The sequence below is a fragment of the Coptis chinensis genome, chromosome 5, assembly GCF_015680905.1.
Source record: "Coptis chinensis isolate HL-2020 chromosome 5, ASM1568090v1, whole genome shotgun sequence".
Classification (NCBI taxonomy): Eukaryota; Viridiplantae; Streptophyta; class Magnoliopsida; order Ranunculales; family Ranunculaceae; genus Coptis; species Coptis chinensis.
In genome coordinates, this window is record NC_141460.1 from 68,563,218 (window position 1) to 68,578,869 (window position 15,652).

General features: G+C 36.2%; 1 protein-coding gene and 2 long non-coding RNA genes across 3 annotated transcripts; 2 read left to right on the top strand and 1 right to left on the bottom strand.

Annotated features, from left to right (window-relative positions):
• The first annotated feature begins 343 nt into the window (after positions 1-343).
• Positions 344-5,445, top strand: LOC147498545 (uncharacterized). The gene is made up of 3 exons (XR_015195515.1): positions 344-560; positions 4,899-4,982; positions 5,049-5,445. It is a non-coding gene; the product is annotated as an uncharacterized LOC147498545 (long non-coding RNA).
• Positions 5,446-10,852: 5,407 nt separating this feature from the next.
• Positions 10,853-12,145, bottom strand: LOC147498546 (uncharacterized). Its single transcript, XR_015194322.1, has 2 exons — positions 12,030-12,145; positions 10,853-11,282 (listed from the first exon to the last, which is right to left on the bottom strand). It is a non-coding gene; the product is annotated as an uncharacterized LOC147498546 (long non-coding RNA).
• Positions 12,146-14,140: 1,995 nt separating this feature from the next.
• Positions 14,141-14,599, top strand: LOC147498547 (uncharacterized). The gene has a single exon (XM_086563267.1). It carries the CDS (start codon positions 14,141-14,143, stop codon positions 14,597-14,599), a length of 459 nt encoding a protein of 152 aa, XP_086419393.1.
• Positions 14,600-15,652: the final 1,053 nt, after the last annotated feature.

Below are 15,652 nucleotides of genomic sequence, written 5' to 3' on the forward strand. Positions count from 1 at the left end.
GAGTTAGGACTTAAGTAATGACTCTATAATTCTGTTTTTGAGCAAAGATCGATGAGCACTGAAGTTGGTTACTTGGTTGGCAGTTTGCGGTCGACCAAACTACCAAAGTATCAGTCACATGCCAAATTACAACCGTGTGCAACTAATAATGGGCCCCACTTCTCAGTAGCTGGATTAAAACTGTATACACTCAAACAAAACGGAGGTTTTGTTCAATGCGCACGTCATTCAGTGGGCCCAATGTAGACCACCCATTTTTCAATCTAAAAAAAAAGAAAAGGAATTGGTAACATCAATAACCAAAATACTTATGTACCAGATTTGCCCTCTATATAATCAACCCATTTTCTTCTTCGCCCTCATCATTTCGGGGAAAGAAAATGACTGTTAAAAAAAAAACCCCGTGGAATCTATCTACTCTGGCTACAGAGCATGACTCTTTTCTCTCGGTGAACTTCCTTTAGATTAAGAAAGGACAGCTCCAGCAGAATCCTAAAAGAAGACTTTCGCCTAGTACTCACTCCTAAAACAAACATTTTCCTTGCGCATGCTATTTTTGGGTACGATCTTCTTCCTCTATCTTTTATGTTTTCCATTTGTAGTTGATTCCTTGGCAGACAAGCACACTTAATTTACTTAGAATTGGAATGGATGTATAAAAGCAAACCCTTGGATGGTGGACTACAATTTACAACATAACTTAGTTACAATCTATTTCATGAGTCGCCGGCCCTGAGCAGGTGCCATGTGGGCGACCGCACAAGGCCCCGAATATGCAAGGCCCCAAAAAATATGTTTAGGTGAAAATGCCTATTTGGCAAATCAAAATCCCAAACCAACCAAAAGCCCAAAAAACTGAAAATTTCACAATAAACAACCAAAATATCCTCTAATATTCCCTTATTTGATTGTGATTTTTTCTTTTGAACCATTTCCTCATTAATTATTTTCGTAAAAGAAAAGAAATAAAAGATATAATAAATGAGGAGATCTTCTCAACGACTATATATCTCTCTCTCCCCTAATTAATAACGCTTTTGGAAAATCACTCCAACTAATTGTTGCTTGAGTCGCCCTCGCCATTTAAAATACAAAAGAAAGAGTAAAAAAAAAAAAAAAAAAAACCTTTCATTTACCTTCCGATCACCTAGTATCCTCTCGCTCTCAAAATTTCTTTCTTTACAATTGTAGATTTGTATTAGTTTTCACTTTGATCAATCTCAATTATATTACTTATTCACCTAACTTTTGAATCTTCTTCAAGTAAGCATAGCTTATAGAATTTTGTTGATCGCTCCTCATCATCGCCGGCCCTAAAAGAAAAGAAGTTTTTCAAAATTAAAATGATTGAAATCATATCTTAGATCGACTATGTCACAAAAAAGACTAAATGAGTTAGCGTTAATATCTATTGAAAATGAATTTTTAGAGAAAATTAACTTTGAAAGCTTCATTGATGATTTTGCAGCTAAAAATGCGAGAAGAGCAATATTTCGATGATCTATTTTGTATTGATGGAAGATTGGAAGAGGGCCACATTTTGTTGTTTGCATAGGGCCATTGAAAACTCAGGGACGGCCCTGGCATGAGTTCAACCAATGGAGAAAAATGAGTGCTATGTATTTATGTTCTATGATTTTTTTTTTCTCACCCTTCAGTGTATCTATGCATTCAGTTATGTAATTTTACCCTTGGGTGGTGTTATCATTTTCGCTTAATGTGATAGCATTATGATCATCTCTGTATCATATTTTGGTGCAGTTTTACTGGAATATATAAACACATAATGTTATTATTAATAATGCTCCCTCTAGGATTAATCAATATGAAGACCCAACAGGCCTGCATTGATTTTCATTTTTCGAGGACTTTTCATTCATATAGCAACGGATCATGGAGCGATATTGCTCTTGTAGCTCTTGTCAAATATTGTCATTCAAGTATAAACTCATAGCATTCCTCATTTTCTTCTTACCAATTTCCTCATTTCAAAGAATTCGACAAAACAGCCTGTCTTGACCAGTTTCGTAGTTGCATTGATATTGACAAGGGTATATAATTTTAGAGTTAGTGTTAGTGTTGGGTCGGGACAAACTACATAAAAAAGATAGTAATTTGTGTCTATTTTCTTATGAATCATGTTTCATTGCATTTGGACATCAGAGTTAGAAGCTATGCTTGGTTGAAAATGGGCTGGTCAAACTGTTTGTTTTTTAATAGTGAATTATGGTGTATCGTGTGGAAGTCGCATTGATATTAAAAGATGAATACTATATCGATATTTTTCTAAGATCAGGTGATCTACGTCTACTTACTTGTTAGAGCATCATTAGTAATTTGTTTTGCATTGAGAGTATCTACTTATAGAATTTTATAACATTCCTTTAATTGTTGCATTGATTAGGTAATGATGTCTACATTTAATGAAGATGATGAGTGGGTTAGTAATGTTCGTCTTGATGCATGCCCTAACAAGGAAAGTAATTGTTCTGACACTGAAACAGATATTTGTGTGGAGCCAATCGTTGTAAACTTTGAAGACATACATACATCGGATGACGAAAGTGATGGAGAAGATGAATCTTTTGAAGAAGGGCAATAAAAATAAAAGAGAAGAGACAGGAGGATGTGATAAAGAGGATATGAATTCTTTTAATCAGCCTGATGCAAGGAAAAATGGAGAAGGTACAAATTGTGAAGATGAGAATGCAATCATATTCTCTATGTGTTTTAAAACTAGTGGCGAGACTTATGACTTCTACAATGAGTATGTCAAATTTGTTGGATTTAGTGTTCGCAGGGGGTATCCGTAGATTTAATAAAGATATTGAGCGCGAAGATTTCTGTGCTCATGTGAAGGTAAGAGAGATAAGAAATATTTTATCCTAACTCCATGCAAAAAAAAAACCCTACGGAGGGAGACTCGATGTGGGTGCCTTGCTCATTTTGAAGTGATTTTAGATGATAAATCCAAAATGTGGGTTGTTAGTGGTTTTTTTGGAGAACACACTCATCCGCTTGCGTCCTATCCAAGCTTAATGTTTGGCCGATCACATAGAAATGTGGGTAATGAGGATGCAGCATTAGCTACAAGTCTAAGGAATGTGGGCATAAAAACATGTCAAGTGATGGATTTTTTTGTGAGTAAGGCAGGCGCTTTTTGGAAAATTGGATATATAAGAAAAGACATTTATAATCGGGTCGATAGAATGAGGAGAATTCAGTATATGAATGGGGATGTCAGCACACTTCTTACCAGTATGAAGAACAAGTCGAAGATTGATCCATCATTTTTCTATGATCACCAGGTAAATGTTCATGGTCAGTTGGTTAGATTGTTTTGGGCTAATTTGACGTGTCGCTCAAATTATTGTTGCTTTGGCAATGTGTTATTGTTTGATTCGACATACCGGACAAATCATTACAAAATGTCAGTTGTTGTGTTTGCTGGAGTGAATAACCATAGGCAAACTATAGTTTTTGGTTTTGCAGTTATGACGAGTGATCGAGTTAAATGAGTCTTACATCTGGGCTTTAAAGTGCTTTTTACAAGCTATGGACAATAAGCCACCAAAGTCGGTCATAACTGATGGTGACCACGCAATTCGTAACGCTATCAAAGTTTGCTTACCTAGTGCCAAACATCGCTTATGTGCGTGACACATTCTCAAAAATTCCATTAGCAATGTCTGTGTCTCTGGGTTTCAAAAAGACTTTTGCTCGCTGATGTTCATGAAGTGCTCTCAAGAAGTGTTTGAGCAAAAATAGAAGGATTTGTTAGAAGCACATGGAGTCAATGACCACAAGTGGGTGAAGGAGATATGCATGAAAAAGATGAGGTGGACAGAGGCATATCGATCTCCATGGCACGTTCTTTGGTGGTTGTAGAACCAACCAATGTTGTGAAAGCATAACTTCGTTATACGGCGTCACGTGAAACCCGGTATGAGAATGATTGAACTCTATAATAAAATGGAATTGGTACTTGAAAAGATTCGTCACCGTGAGCATGAAGAGGAAGTGATTACTTTAACAACCAAGCCAATAATTGAGAACCACTTGATGGGGTATTTAAATCAGGTAGAATCAGTCTACACACGGGTGGCTTTTGATGTGTTTAATAAGCAATTGTAGCAGAAAGCGATGTACATTGTAGATTCGAAAAGGGATTGAGGTGACAATATTCTTTCCTACACTCTGCGTCATCATTTGAGTAGGGGTTGCAAGTCCATTGTGCAGTACAATGTTGTTGATCAAAGCGCCAAATGTTCTTGTGGTCTATTTGAATCTTGGGGTTTTCCATGCAGATACATCATCTTTGTTTTCAAAAATGAAGATGTCTGCAAAATGCCCTCTAGTTGCATATTAAGGAGTTGGACGCAACATGTGAAATCGGCTATTCCAGTTGTTCTTCCTAATATTGTGCACAGGGAAGTTGCTTATGTCATGCGCTACAGTGAGCTTATGGGGATTTGCAAGAGCATATGTATGGGGGCTGCCGAATCTAAAGGTGCTAGTGGAGAATTTAAAGATTTCCTAGTTGCTTATATTATGTCAAAGGAGAAATTAAGTGGTGAAAGAAACACTCAAGTGCTATTAGATACTTTGGGAGATACCACCCATTTTGAACTGATTCGGGATCCACCCTATGTAGCACCCAAGGGTTGACAGAAGAAAAGACTTAAAGTGCACAATGAAACAACAGAGAAAACTTGTGGCCTTTGTGGTGTTAAAGGGCATACAAGGCTCACATGCCCAGAAGTTCGGGGTAAACATCACTTTAATATTTTCAGTACTAGTATCTATATACTCAGAAACTCTAGCTTATAATGTGTTGCACTCATAGTATTAAAAAATTCTTGATTTTATTAAGTGCAATTTCATCTGTGTATGTACAGGTCCAAGTACAAACTTAGACCATTTGGGGAAATGTGCTTGATCAGCCGATTTGAGCGAAGAAGAGGAGATGCATTCTACGAGTGGTAAGTACTGTCTTTTACTCAATTTTGGTTTCCAGTACATCAATTCTCAAATTTGTTCTAATATAGGTGCATGTGGTTTTGTTGCTACGGAGAATTCTAATAAAAGGAAAGGGCAATCTCGAATCAACAGGTGTGGAAACTGTCATGAAGCAGGGCATACGAAGCCTAAGTGTCCATGGTCTATACCTAAATCAATTACTTTAGAGTATGTAGTAGGTTTAGGCATGTTTATCATGATGTCGATCTTCGAGGTGTATGTTGCTATCCCTTCAGATGTGATCAAATGATCCAAGTAATCTTTTAATTGGTGGTACAGTTGTGGTTGATTTGTTGTAATTACTTTCAGTATTTGTAAGTTTAAAAGGGATATGTTGTTTGGTGTTCATGTCGGGTGGAATTGGAGTTTTTGAAGGTAATAAGGAATTTGAGAAATAAGATGTGCTGGATGGGAATTGTTTTTTAACTGGTTTAGGCCTTTTGAATTGGGCATCTAATGCATTTTCCTGCATTTGGGATAAATATAATGCTTGGCTGAGACTAGTAGGTCTGAACATCTGTACTAATGCTCACAACTCTTCTTTAAGGACACTCAAGAAACTCAACACAAAATACTCATCACTAAGGTGTTTATTTTTGCTCACCATTAGTGATTTCAACTCCTCAAATTGTTCATAGTAATCTTCCATAGTGGTAGTCTGGACTAACTTATTAAAATTTCCCACATAGTTCTCTGCCCAACCAAAACCATCCTCAGTCCAAGAATTGATAGCTCTAGATACCAAAATGTACCCCCAATTAATGAGGAGGCAGCTCCAACATGATCTGTATGGTACCAAAATGTACCATCAATACTTCTAAGCTTGACAATGAATTTCTATAATCAAACGAAAACACAGTACAAACTTAAAACACTTGAACACTTGAATCACAAGGTGAAAACACAGTACAAACTCATAACACTTAAACACTTGAATCACAAGGTGAAATGTCAGAGACTGTCACATCTCTTTGAAGAGAAACAGACTGAAGCGAAAACAGATTTTGAAGAGAAATTAATTAGAAGTGGATCCAGATGGATTCGAATCATCAACCTCTCAAATAATGAGCGCTCTTACCCTTTTGAGCTTACGGATCCTTAGACAAAGACAAACATTCACCATATGATGAGCAACAAATTTAGAGAACTGAGGACTGAGAAACATTCACCATATGATGAGCAATACAAGTAAGGATATTGTTACCATACCTCACTAGTGCGACTAAGAACTGTTTGTAGGCACATTTGAATTACCTAGAAAAGCTGAGTTCACATGTGCAGCTTAGAGTTCTCTGTCTCAGGCGATATTCTTTTCCTCTCTACCTATGAGAACCAGCAAAAAGAAAAGAAACGAAAAACAGAAACGTAGAATAATAAGTAGGTTAATCCCTGAACTAAAGGCCAAAGATTCATATTAATTATATCCACATTAGATCCATCTCCTAAATTTTGTGTTGAGACACTCGATAACAAAGAAAATGTATATACATGAGCTATGAGGTTAACCACTCCATAGTCTCCAAGCCTGAAACAAAGAAAATGTATATACAATGGGTCTTAAATGTATATTTACAAAGAGTTCAAGTATGTAGAATAATTTGCTTGCCTATAATGTATGTCTTGGTGGAACTAGTAGGAGTTTTATTTACAAAAAATGACTAAAAAGGGTATCAAACTTTACATTTTTTGACAGTTTGGGGACCAAACTTTTTTTTTTTTTTACAGCTTTTTGCAATTGAGGAACTTCTGTCAAATTTCTCTAACACTGTTTCTAATTTTTTTTTTTTCGAAAAATAAAAAAACATGCTGACGTCACATACTTCTCACGTAATATAGAAAAAAAAAATGCTGACGTGATCCCTAAATTACAGTTTCATTTCGGTGATCGAAACAAAAACCCGAGCTAAGTAATTCCAAAAAAAAAACCCCAAAACCCTAGCTAAGTAATTCTAAATAAAAAAAAAAAAAAACTAGTTTGGAGTCCCGAAATTAGAACCCCGAAATGGATGAGGGTTTACAACTGCATGATGTAAGTGTTGAAAGTGAAAGTGAAAGTAGTGAATCTGAAGTTGAAAGTGACAGTCCAAGTTTAGACCATGTGTCTAGTGATAATGATGAGGAGCTTGTAGAAGTTAGGAGAAAAGTTCAAAGCATGAGGAGGAAACTATTAGAAGAAAAAAAGAAATTAGATGATGATGATGATGATGATTATGATGATGGGGATGGGGATGTTGTTGAGGCTACAAGGGCAATTGAAGTGGAGGAAGTTAATGAGTTAGGAGAAGAAAATAATATAGGTCAGGAAGTTAATGAGTTGAGCTGTGACTCTGAGTATGCAAACTCAAGTGAATGTGATAGCCCTGTTTTTAGTGATGAAGAAGGTGTACATTTGGTGAGGGTTCCAAGTAAGTATCCTATATTTAATCCTAAACTTGATGTATGTAAGCAGAAACCTATACTGAATGAGGTTTTCAAATATGGAGGAGCTAAAAAAGTGTCTAAGAAACTATGCAGTATGTAATGGCTATCCTATTAGGTTTGTTACCAACAAATCAAGGAAGTTGGTCGCAAAATGTCAATACAAATGTCCATTTAAGTGTTATGCAACTTATATGCAGAATGAGGTGTCTGTCCAAATAAAATCACTTAAGTCTCAACATGGTTGTGTGAGGGATTTCAATGTCAAGGTTGGTAATGCAAAATGGTTGGCTAACTAATATTATGACAGAATTACAGAGGACCCAAAATGGAGTATGAAAGCTTTTAAGAAGGATATTAAACATAATTTTAAGATGATTGTGAATATAGAGTAATGTTATAGAGCAAGGAAGAAAGCAAGAGGTGATGTGAATGAAGTGATGAAACTTGTGTATGCTAAATTGTGGAAATATGCAGCTGAAATTAGGAGGTCAAACCCGGATTTACAGTGAAGATTGACAAAGATAATAGAGTATTTCTTAGGATGTATGTGTGCTTTGATGGATTGAAAAAGGGTTATATCAGAGGATGCAGAAAAGTGATAGGTCTTGACGGGTGTTTTCTGAAAGGGTTTTGTAAAGGTGAACTATTAACTGCAGTGGGAAGGGATGGGAACAACCAAATGTACCCAATAGCTTGGGCTGTGGTTGAAGGTGAAAATAAGAAGAGTTGGATGTGGTTCCTGGATCTTTTGATAGAAGACCTTGGGATTATTGATGGGAATGGGCTCACATTGCTTACCGATCAGCAGAAGAGGCTTATACCAGCGATACAGGAGCTCCTACCTAATGCTGAACATAGGATGTGCGCAAGACACATCTATGCAAACTTTAGAAAGAGATATGCAAGTAGATTTTTATTTGTTCATTTTCATTTTCATTTTTTTTTTTTGCATTCATACTTATGCATTTTTTTTTTCTCATTTGTTGTATGTATGTGTATAGGTTCACAACTAAAAGGTTTGTTCTGGAAAGCTAGCAAAAGCTCTACTCCTCAAGAATTTCACCTTGTGATGAAAGAGATAGAATTGATTCTTCCTGAGGCAGCTAATTATCTACAAACTAATCAAAACCCTATGTGGTGATCTAGGGCATTCTTTGGATTTTGGGCTTGTTGTGAAGCTGTAGAGAACAATATGTGTGAGTGCTTCAATGGGACAATTGTGGAAGCAAGGGAGAAGCCAATTATTCCTATGCTAGATGATATCAGACTTCAAATGATGGTTAGAATGCAGAAGAAGAGGGAGATCTTTGGTGAGTGGACTGACTCTTTAACCCCTTATGCTAGGAAAAAGCTAGAAGAGAACAAGGATGAGTCAAGGTTTTGGGAGACATATGTGTGTGGTGAGTATGAGTTTGAAGTGAGAAAAGGGTTGGCTGATGCTTACACAGTGAAATTGAAAGAGAGAAGTTGTAGTTGTCGAATGTGGCAGCTCAGTGGCATCCCTTGTGCCCATGATGTATCGTCTATCTATTTGTGTCATGATTCTCCTGACAAGTATGTAAACAGTTGGTATACATTAGAGGAGTATAGGAGGGCATATCTGACTTATATTAAGCCAATGAGGGGTGAGACTATGTGGCCACAAGCCGAAGGTAATGTGATTTTGCCTCCAAAAAATAGAAGGATGCCTGGTAGGCCAAAAAAGTTAAGAAGGAGAGAAGAAGAGGGTCCAAACACTAGCTTTAAAGTGAGTAAAGTTGGGACAGTAATAAGGTGTGGGAGATGTAAAGAAACTGGACATAATCAGAAGACATGTAAGCATCCAGTGCCAGAACCAGAACCAGTTCCGACAAGTGATGTAGCTGGTAATGGTGAAAGCTCTACTCGGCCAGTAGTGATAACCAAGTGTGGGATATGTAGAGAACCAGGACATAATAGGAAAACTTGTACGATGCCAGAACCAGTTCCAACAGATAAGGTAATTAAGTTATACTTAGAAATTCATATTCATACTTATATCATAATGTGAATTATGTTTTACTTGTGTTTTCTTGTTTTACAGAGATATAAGAAGAAACAAACAATGCCAAAAGGGATGATGCCAGAACCAGTTCCAACAGATAAGGTAATTAAGTTATAATTAGAAATTTATTTTCATACTTATATCATAATGTGTTTTATGTCTCACTTGTGTTTTCTTGTTTTACAGAGATACAAAAATAAACAAAGTATGCCGAAGGGATTGGTGTATGGACCGACTCAAACCGGGAACACTTTCATGGTGAGTTACAAACATGTGTGGTTTAAATGTGTTTTTGATTAGTTGTTGTCTTATACTAAAAATGTGAGGTTTAAATAGATGTCCGGACAAGGACCACCAAATAACATTGATGATCTCCCACATGTTGTGGACTCTAACCATACTCAACTAAGTCAAGCTTCAACTATCACAAATGACCCCACCTAAAAAAGGAGGTGGCCGGCTTTGTTGATGGAATCTCCATAAAGAATGCATGAAGCAAAGAACAACAAGGCCAGTTTGGAAGTGAATCCATCGCTTTCTACATTCGTAGAGTTGTTGCCAATGTTCATAAATGAATAGGTAGATATGTGGGTTGAGCTCTTTTGGCTGTCAGAGATTAGTTGAGCTCTTTTGGGCTGTCAGAGATTATTTGAGTTGTCAGAGATTATTTGATCTCTTTTGGGTTAGAGCTCTTTTGCGCTGTCAGAGATTATTTATAAGTGAACCTTTTGTTATCAAGTGGCACTGTCTGATTTGGGCTTGATACGTATTTATAAGTGAACCTTTTGTTTGTATTCTATTTGACTGTCAGAGATCATTTTTGCTCAGTTTAATTAAGACTTTCTTATCAGATTTCATATTTAGGCAAAAGGGAACTACTTCTAATGAGATGGGGACCTAGCTAGACATAACAAGTTCCAAACATAATATGACAGCAGCTTCTAGCTTTCTAGCTGGGTGTCAAGGTTGTTAGTTTTAAAGCAATCATTAATTTCTACTGATTTGTACATCCCTATTTTGGTGTCCTTAATTTATCTATTTCCACGTTCCAAGTATCTTATCACTTGTGGTCGAGTATCCAATCACTTGTGGTCGATTTATTATTGGGTTCCCACAATTTTTTGACTTGAAGTTATTAAGTAAACAAATCTGTAAATGAATTCTCGAAACATTGTGCTCTTCTGAAACAGAAGAAATAATATTAGAAATATAATAGACAAGACTTGGAGCTCGTTGAATTCTAGCCCTGCATGGAGTTGCTGGAATGTGGTGGCTACTGTCATGAGAGTTTATAAGCACAATGTACCCAACTAGAATATGGATATCACTGACAAGCACAATGAACTTGAGATGAAAAGAAGAAAAAGGGTAAATAAACATGGGCACAGATCAACAAAAAAATACTTATAAAACAACAAGCCAAAATACTAGAATATGTTTGTCGCTACACATTTAAAACCACAACCTCACAACTCTCATACATTGTCAGCCTTGATAGCCTTTTTGAACAAAACCTCACATTTAGTTACCATGATCTATATGACAACCATTGCACATACCACACAATTTACAGATTTCAGACTCTTCCTTGCACAAGTTACATGCTTTGTTATATACTTTCTTATCAAAGTATATCCATGTTACGTACAGCACTACAACCATCATGAGAACACTTGAGATATTTGCGTTGAAGAGTTCCACCATTAGAATAGCCTATTTCAACTTTCATGAATCTGCAACACCAAGAACGAGGGCAATGAAAACCAAAATACGGGCATGTTGAAGCGTAATGGCCCTCGTCATAGCATAGTTGACATACCTGATGATGTTTAACAGCAAAATAATCATATATTTATTTTCTACAAAGATTATTATGCAAAACTATATTAGTTCGTTAAAGAGTGACAATACCATACCCAAATCAATCATAGAAAAAGTAGAACCAGTAAACGAGGATAAACAAAATATGCATTTTTCAAATCTCATGCCAATTTGTCTATAGCAATTATACCCAAGACCATGACAATTATACATGAAGTGAAGAAGAGCACTAGTACTTTGATCTATAATAAGGTACGTAGAAGAGAATTTATAGTGTATATAGAGCAAACCTTATAGTTGGTATGAAATTATAGAGCACTAGTATTTTTGTTTGTCTGCTTTCAAGGGCAGCGAACCTTATCCCTCCATCACCTCCACCTCATTCTCTGTTCTTCCACTCTCACCATTGCACCATCACCAACAGTTGGTCCCACATTTCATTACAACTAACTAAAGCTAAACCTATACGTACTTCCCTTTAGTTCTACTCCTTCCGGTACTTGTTTATCAAAAGAAGTCATCCCAAACCAAGTTGGGATGACCAGTGAAGATGAATATAATTGGTTTCTTCCATTTTGCAAATATTTCACTCATTATTATTTGCAATTTGTTAGTTAAGTTAGTTAAGAGAGAAATCACAGATATCTAACAACCAATAATTTGTGGATGTTACCCTATCAGAATTACAACAAAAAGAAAAATGAAATATATAAAATATCTATTCTTTTGGGTACAAATTACTCACCTTTGGAGCAGCCACAATTACAATTTGAGTTCCACCCATGATGCTAGGGTTTTTGGGTTTTTTTTTTCTTTGGAATTACTTGGCTAGGGTTTTTGGGGTTTTTGTTTCGATCCCCGAAACGAAACTGTAATTTGGGGATCACGTCAACATGTTTTTTTTTCTATTACGTGAGAAGTATGTGACGTCAGCATGTTTTTTTTATTTTTTGGAAAAAAAAAAAAAAAAACAAATTAGAAACAATGTTAGAGAAATTTGACAGAAGTTCCTCAATTGCAAAAAGCAAACAGTTTGGTCCCCAAACTGTCAAAAAGAAAAGTGTGGTCCCCAAACTGTCAAAAGGTGTAAAGTTTGATACCCTTTTTAGTCGTTTTTCGTTTTATTTATCTGTTCAAAGTTGTGGTTGTTTGTGCTGGTGAAACTTATTGTATGATTTGATTTTGAATCCAAATGGGGAAGGGTTAATATGAATTTACAAACAGGTAGGGGTGCTTAGCCCCTCTTATAAAAATAATACTTTAAAATAACATTAAAGGAGAAAATTAAGAGTATGACATTCCACCTTTCAGACTTCTCTTCTTCTAGTTGCCATTGATTGAGCTAGTAGTGATACCCAAGTCCAAAGTCGGTGGTGATCTTTGGCTCAATGGTTCATATCAAACCCAGGATCAGGGTTGTCTTGCATATTTTACAGTACCATACATCATGCAATATTAAATATTAAAGGATCACATAGAAGACTGTCTATAGGAATCACAAGATTAAATCCATAAAAAAAAGGTTTATGAATTCTTTAAGAAATGAAACAATATGAACTTAATGGAGTAACTACACCTAAGCAGCAAATAAATTAATGATTGAAATTAGTAAGTGTCTCACCTGAACCCTTTTGTGGAATACAACACAATCCACCATATAGTGCAAACTGACGCGTTGGCGACTGCGGCAAAGCAAGTTTACATCTTCTTCGGATGCGCACAAGGGATTTTAGCAACAAATAAAATTGCATTGGTTTGATTCATTGGTACAAATTATGAAGGCAGATATGAATTGAACCGCTCACTGTTTATGCGAAAAACTTGCACAAATACTTGCCCATATTCCAAGGTTTTGGTTTCATCTAAGCAACCCATCATTGTTCTACCCTGTGGAACAAATATCCTTGCCTTATTTCTCAGTTCAATCAACTTCAATCCACAAAATGTTTGTAACATCATAGAAAGAAATAGTTCTACATCAGGCTTGTAACCAACAAGAACAATTCCTTTAGAACATTTACGTTATCACCAGGAGCCATAATCTCGAGTGTCTTATATGCCTTTACCATATCAAAGAACTTGTGCCTGCCGAATCAATCTAAAAAGGGCACAGCTGATGTCTCTTATTTATGGGCGGTTGATGCAACAAGTTGCAATTATATATATGCACTATATGAGTAGTTTCCATACAAGAGAGGTGATTTCTCTTAAATAAGATGTGAAAAAAAGTAGTGCGATAATGTAATCAACTTTACATTATTTTGCCTTGGGTTTACCAAGCACAAGTAAGTTGGATGCAATGCAATCAAATGCAATACAATCACATGCCATTTGCAACTCGGTACACCGAACCAAACAGAGCATAGAGGGAAAGAAATCAGCAAACACGTAGATATTTATGACTTGGTGTAGCAAGTTAAACAACTAATCTACCGGTTTTATCTTTATTCAATTTTGATAAAAGATTCGAAATTAAATGTACATTGAGTGCATTTACACTTATGCGCATTGAAGAAAAAATAAACAAAAAGACAAAAGAAAGGCTGCAGGCCCAAACAAAAACACGATATTTAATCCGTGTTTTTAGCATTACACTCGTCCACTACGGCTTCAACTCAAATTTTCGGTCATTCTCCACTCTACGATCTCCACGTGTTATTCATTTTCTTTCATTTGACTTTGAACTCTCTCACGCGCACACACAAACTACAAGTAACTCCTACTTCCTTTGCAGCACCTATAAAAGCAAGCAAAGTAGCAAACCAAAGTAACCAACTCACTTCAAATATCTTCAAACAACAAGAATAAATACAACAAGATCGAACTGACAGAAGAACATATCTTCATACATCATCCATGGGAATGTTTTGTTTTGTCCCATCCTCAAAACCAACAACAGCCAATTTTTTTGACAGTGAAGGACATCTTCAACGAGTCGAATTACCAGTAAAAGCAGCTGAGTTGATGCTTGAAGCACCAGGGAGTATAGTCTGTCCAGTGGAGGAACTACGGAAGACGCGTGTTGTTTGGGCTTTGCGTGCGGACGAGGAACTGCAAGCGGGGAAGTATTATTTGATGTTTCCTGCTAAAAAAGTATATTCTAAAGTGTCGGAGACCGAGATGAAACTTATCGATACCGCTTGTCGGAAGAAGGGAAAAACAGTTGGACCTAAGGTGTTTCCTACTAGTGGGGAGGAGGGAGAGGATTCAAGTAAGCTTTTAGGGGAGGATTGTGACACTGGTTTTCCTAATTGTAAGTTGGGCAATTGTAAACAGTGGAGGCCCATGCTTGAGCCCATATATGAAGGAAAGTGATTTATTTTTGTTTTGTAGGCTTGTAGCTGTGGATCCTTAATTTCGTGTGTGGATATTTTCACTCACATGCGAAAAATTCTGAAGAAATGTACATACCACAAGTAGAAAGTTTGTTAAGGTTTTGATTCTTATATTATACTAAAATTGGTTATAATTTTGTAAATCGTTTTTTTCCCATAATGCCTAATGTTCTGAAATTTTAGTACTTGTAATCAAATCGGTGATTACTTTGATTTTGTAGTTCCATGATAATCTACACAATTTATTAGACACACAGCTAGAGTATATATGTGTGAAATTAAGTGCCATTTTCGATTTTTGATACTACATTAGGGAATAGGTTCAATGTTCTATCGACCCTTAGCCTTAGCCCTTAGGACCTCCCGGAATCTTCTTAGAGAAACATCATCAAGCAGAGGTAAAAATATCTCTAATATATAAGCTTTTGTGGACCACACACTTTTTAGCACATCAGAAGTTAGTCTAAACAAGACAAACCATCACAGAAATGTTTGCTGCAGAATAGGTGTTGAATGGTTAATGTTTTGTTTTCTCTGTCTTGCTTATATGACCGACGTATCCCGATCAAATAGGAGCCAGAAACTTGTACTTGAAAACTTATAATTTACCATCACGAATAATGGAATAGTGGCTTGCTCCACCTTCTGGACGGTGCGTAGTTAATTTTGATAGTATATTTTGTTAATTTATGTATTGTGTTTACTATACCACGGGTCTGTTAGGGTTTATACCAATACCAATCGATTCCCTACTACACAGATAATTTGTATTTGAACAATAACAACTCCAGACAACAATCTAAATATTTCCTACAACCAGACTAACTAACATGCCCAACTCGCTAAACAATTATTAACAACATATAATAATATAAAGCAGTAAAAGCATACCACAACATAAAGATATACAGTGGTTCGGCCAATGGTGCCTACTCCCACAAAAGCTAATCCTTTTATAAAGTGGGAAGAAAGATTACAATCACTCTTTGCAGTCTCTCACCTTACTAAACCACTCTTCTCTCTTTACAGGTTT

What these genes read in the sequence shown, in the direction of transcription:
- LOC147498547 (XM_086563267.1), top strand. Translation starts at nt 14,141, where the DNA reads ATGGGAATGTTTTGTTTTGTCCCATCCTCAAAACCAACAACAGCCAAT.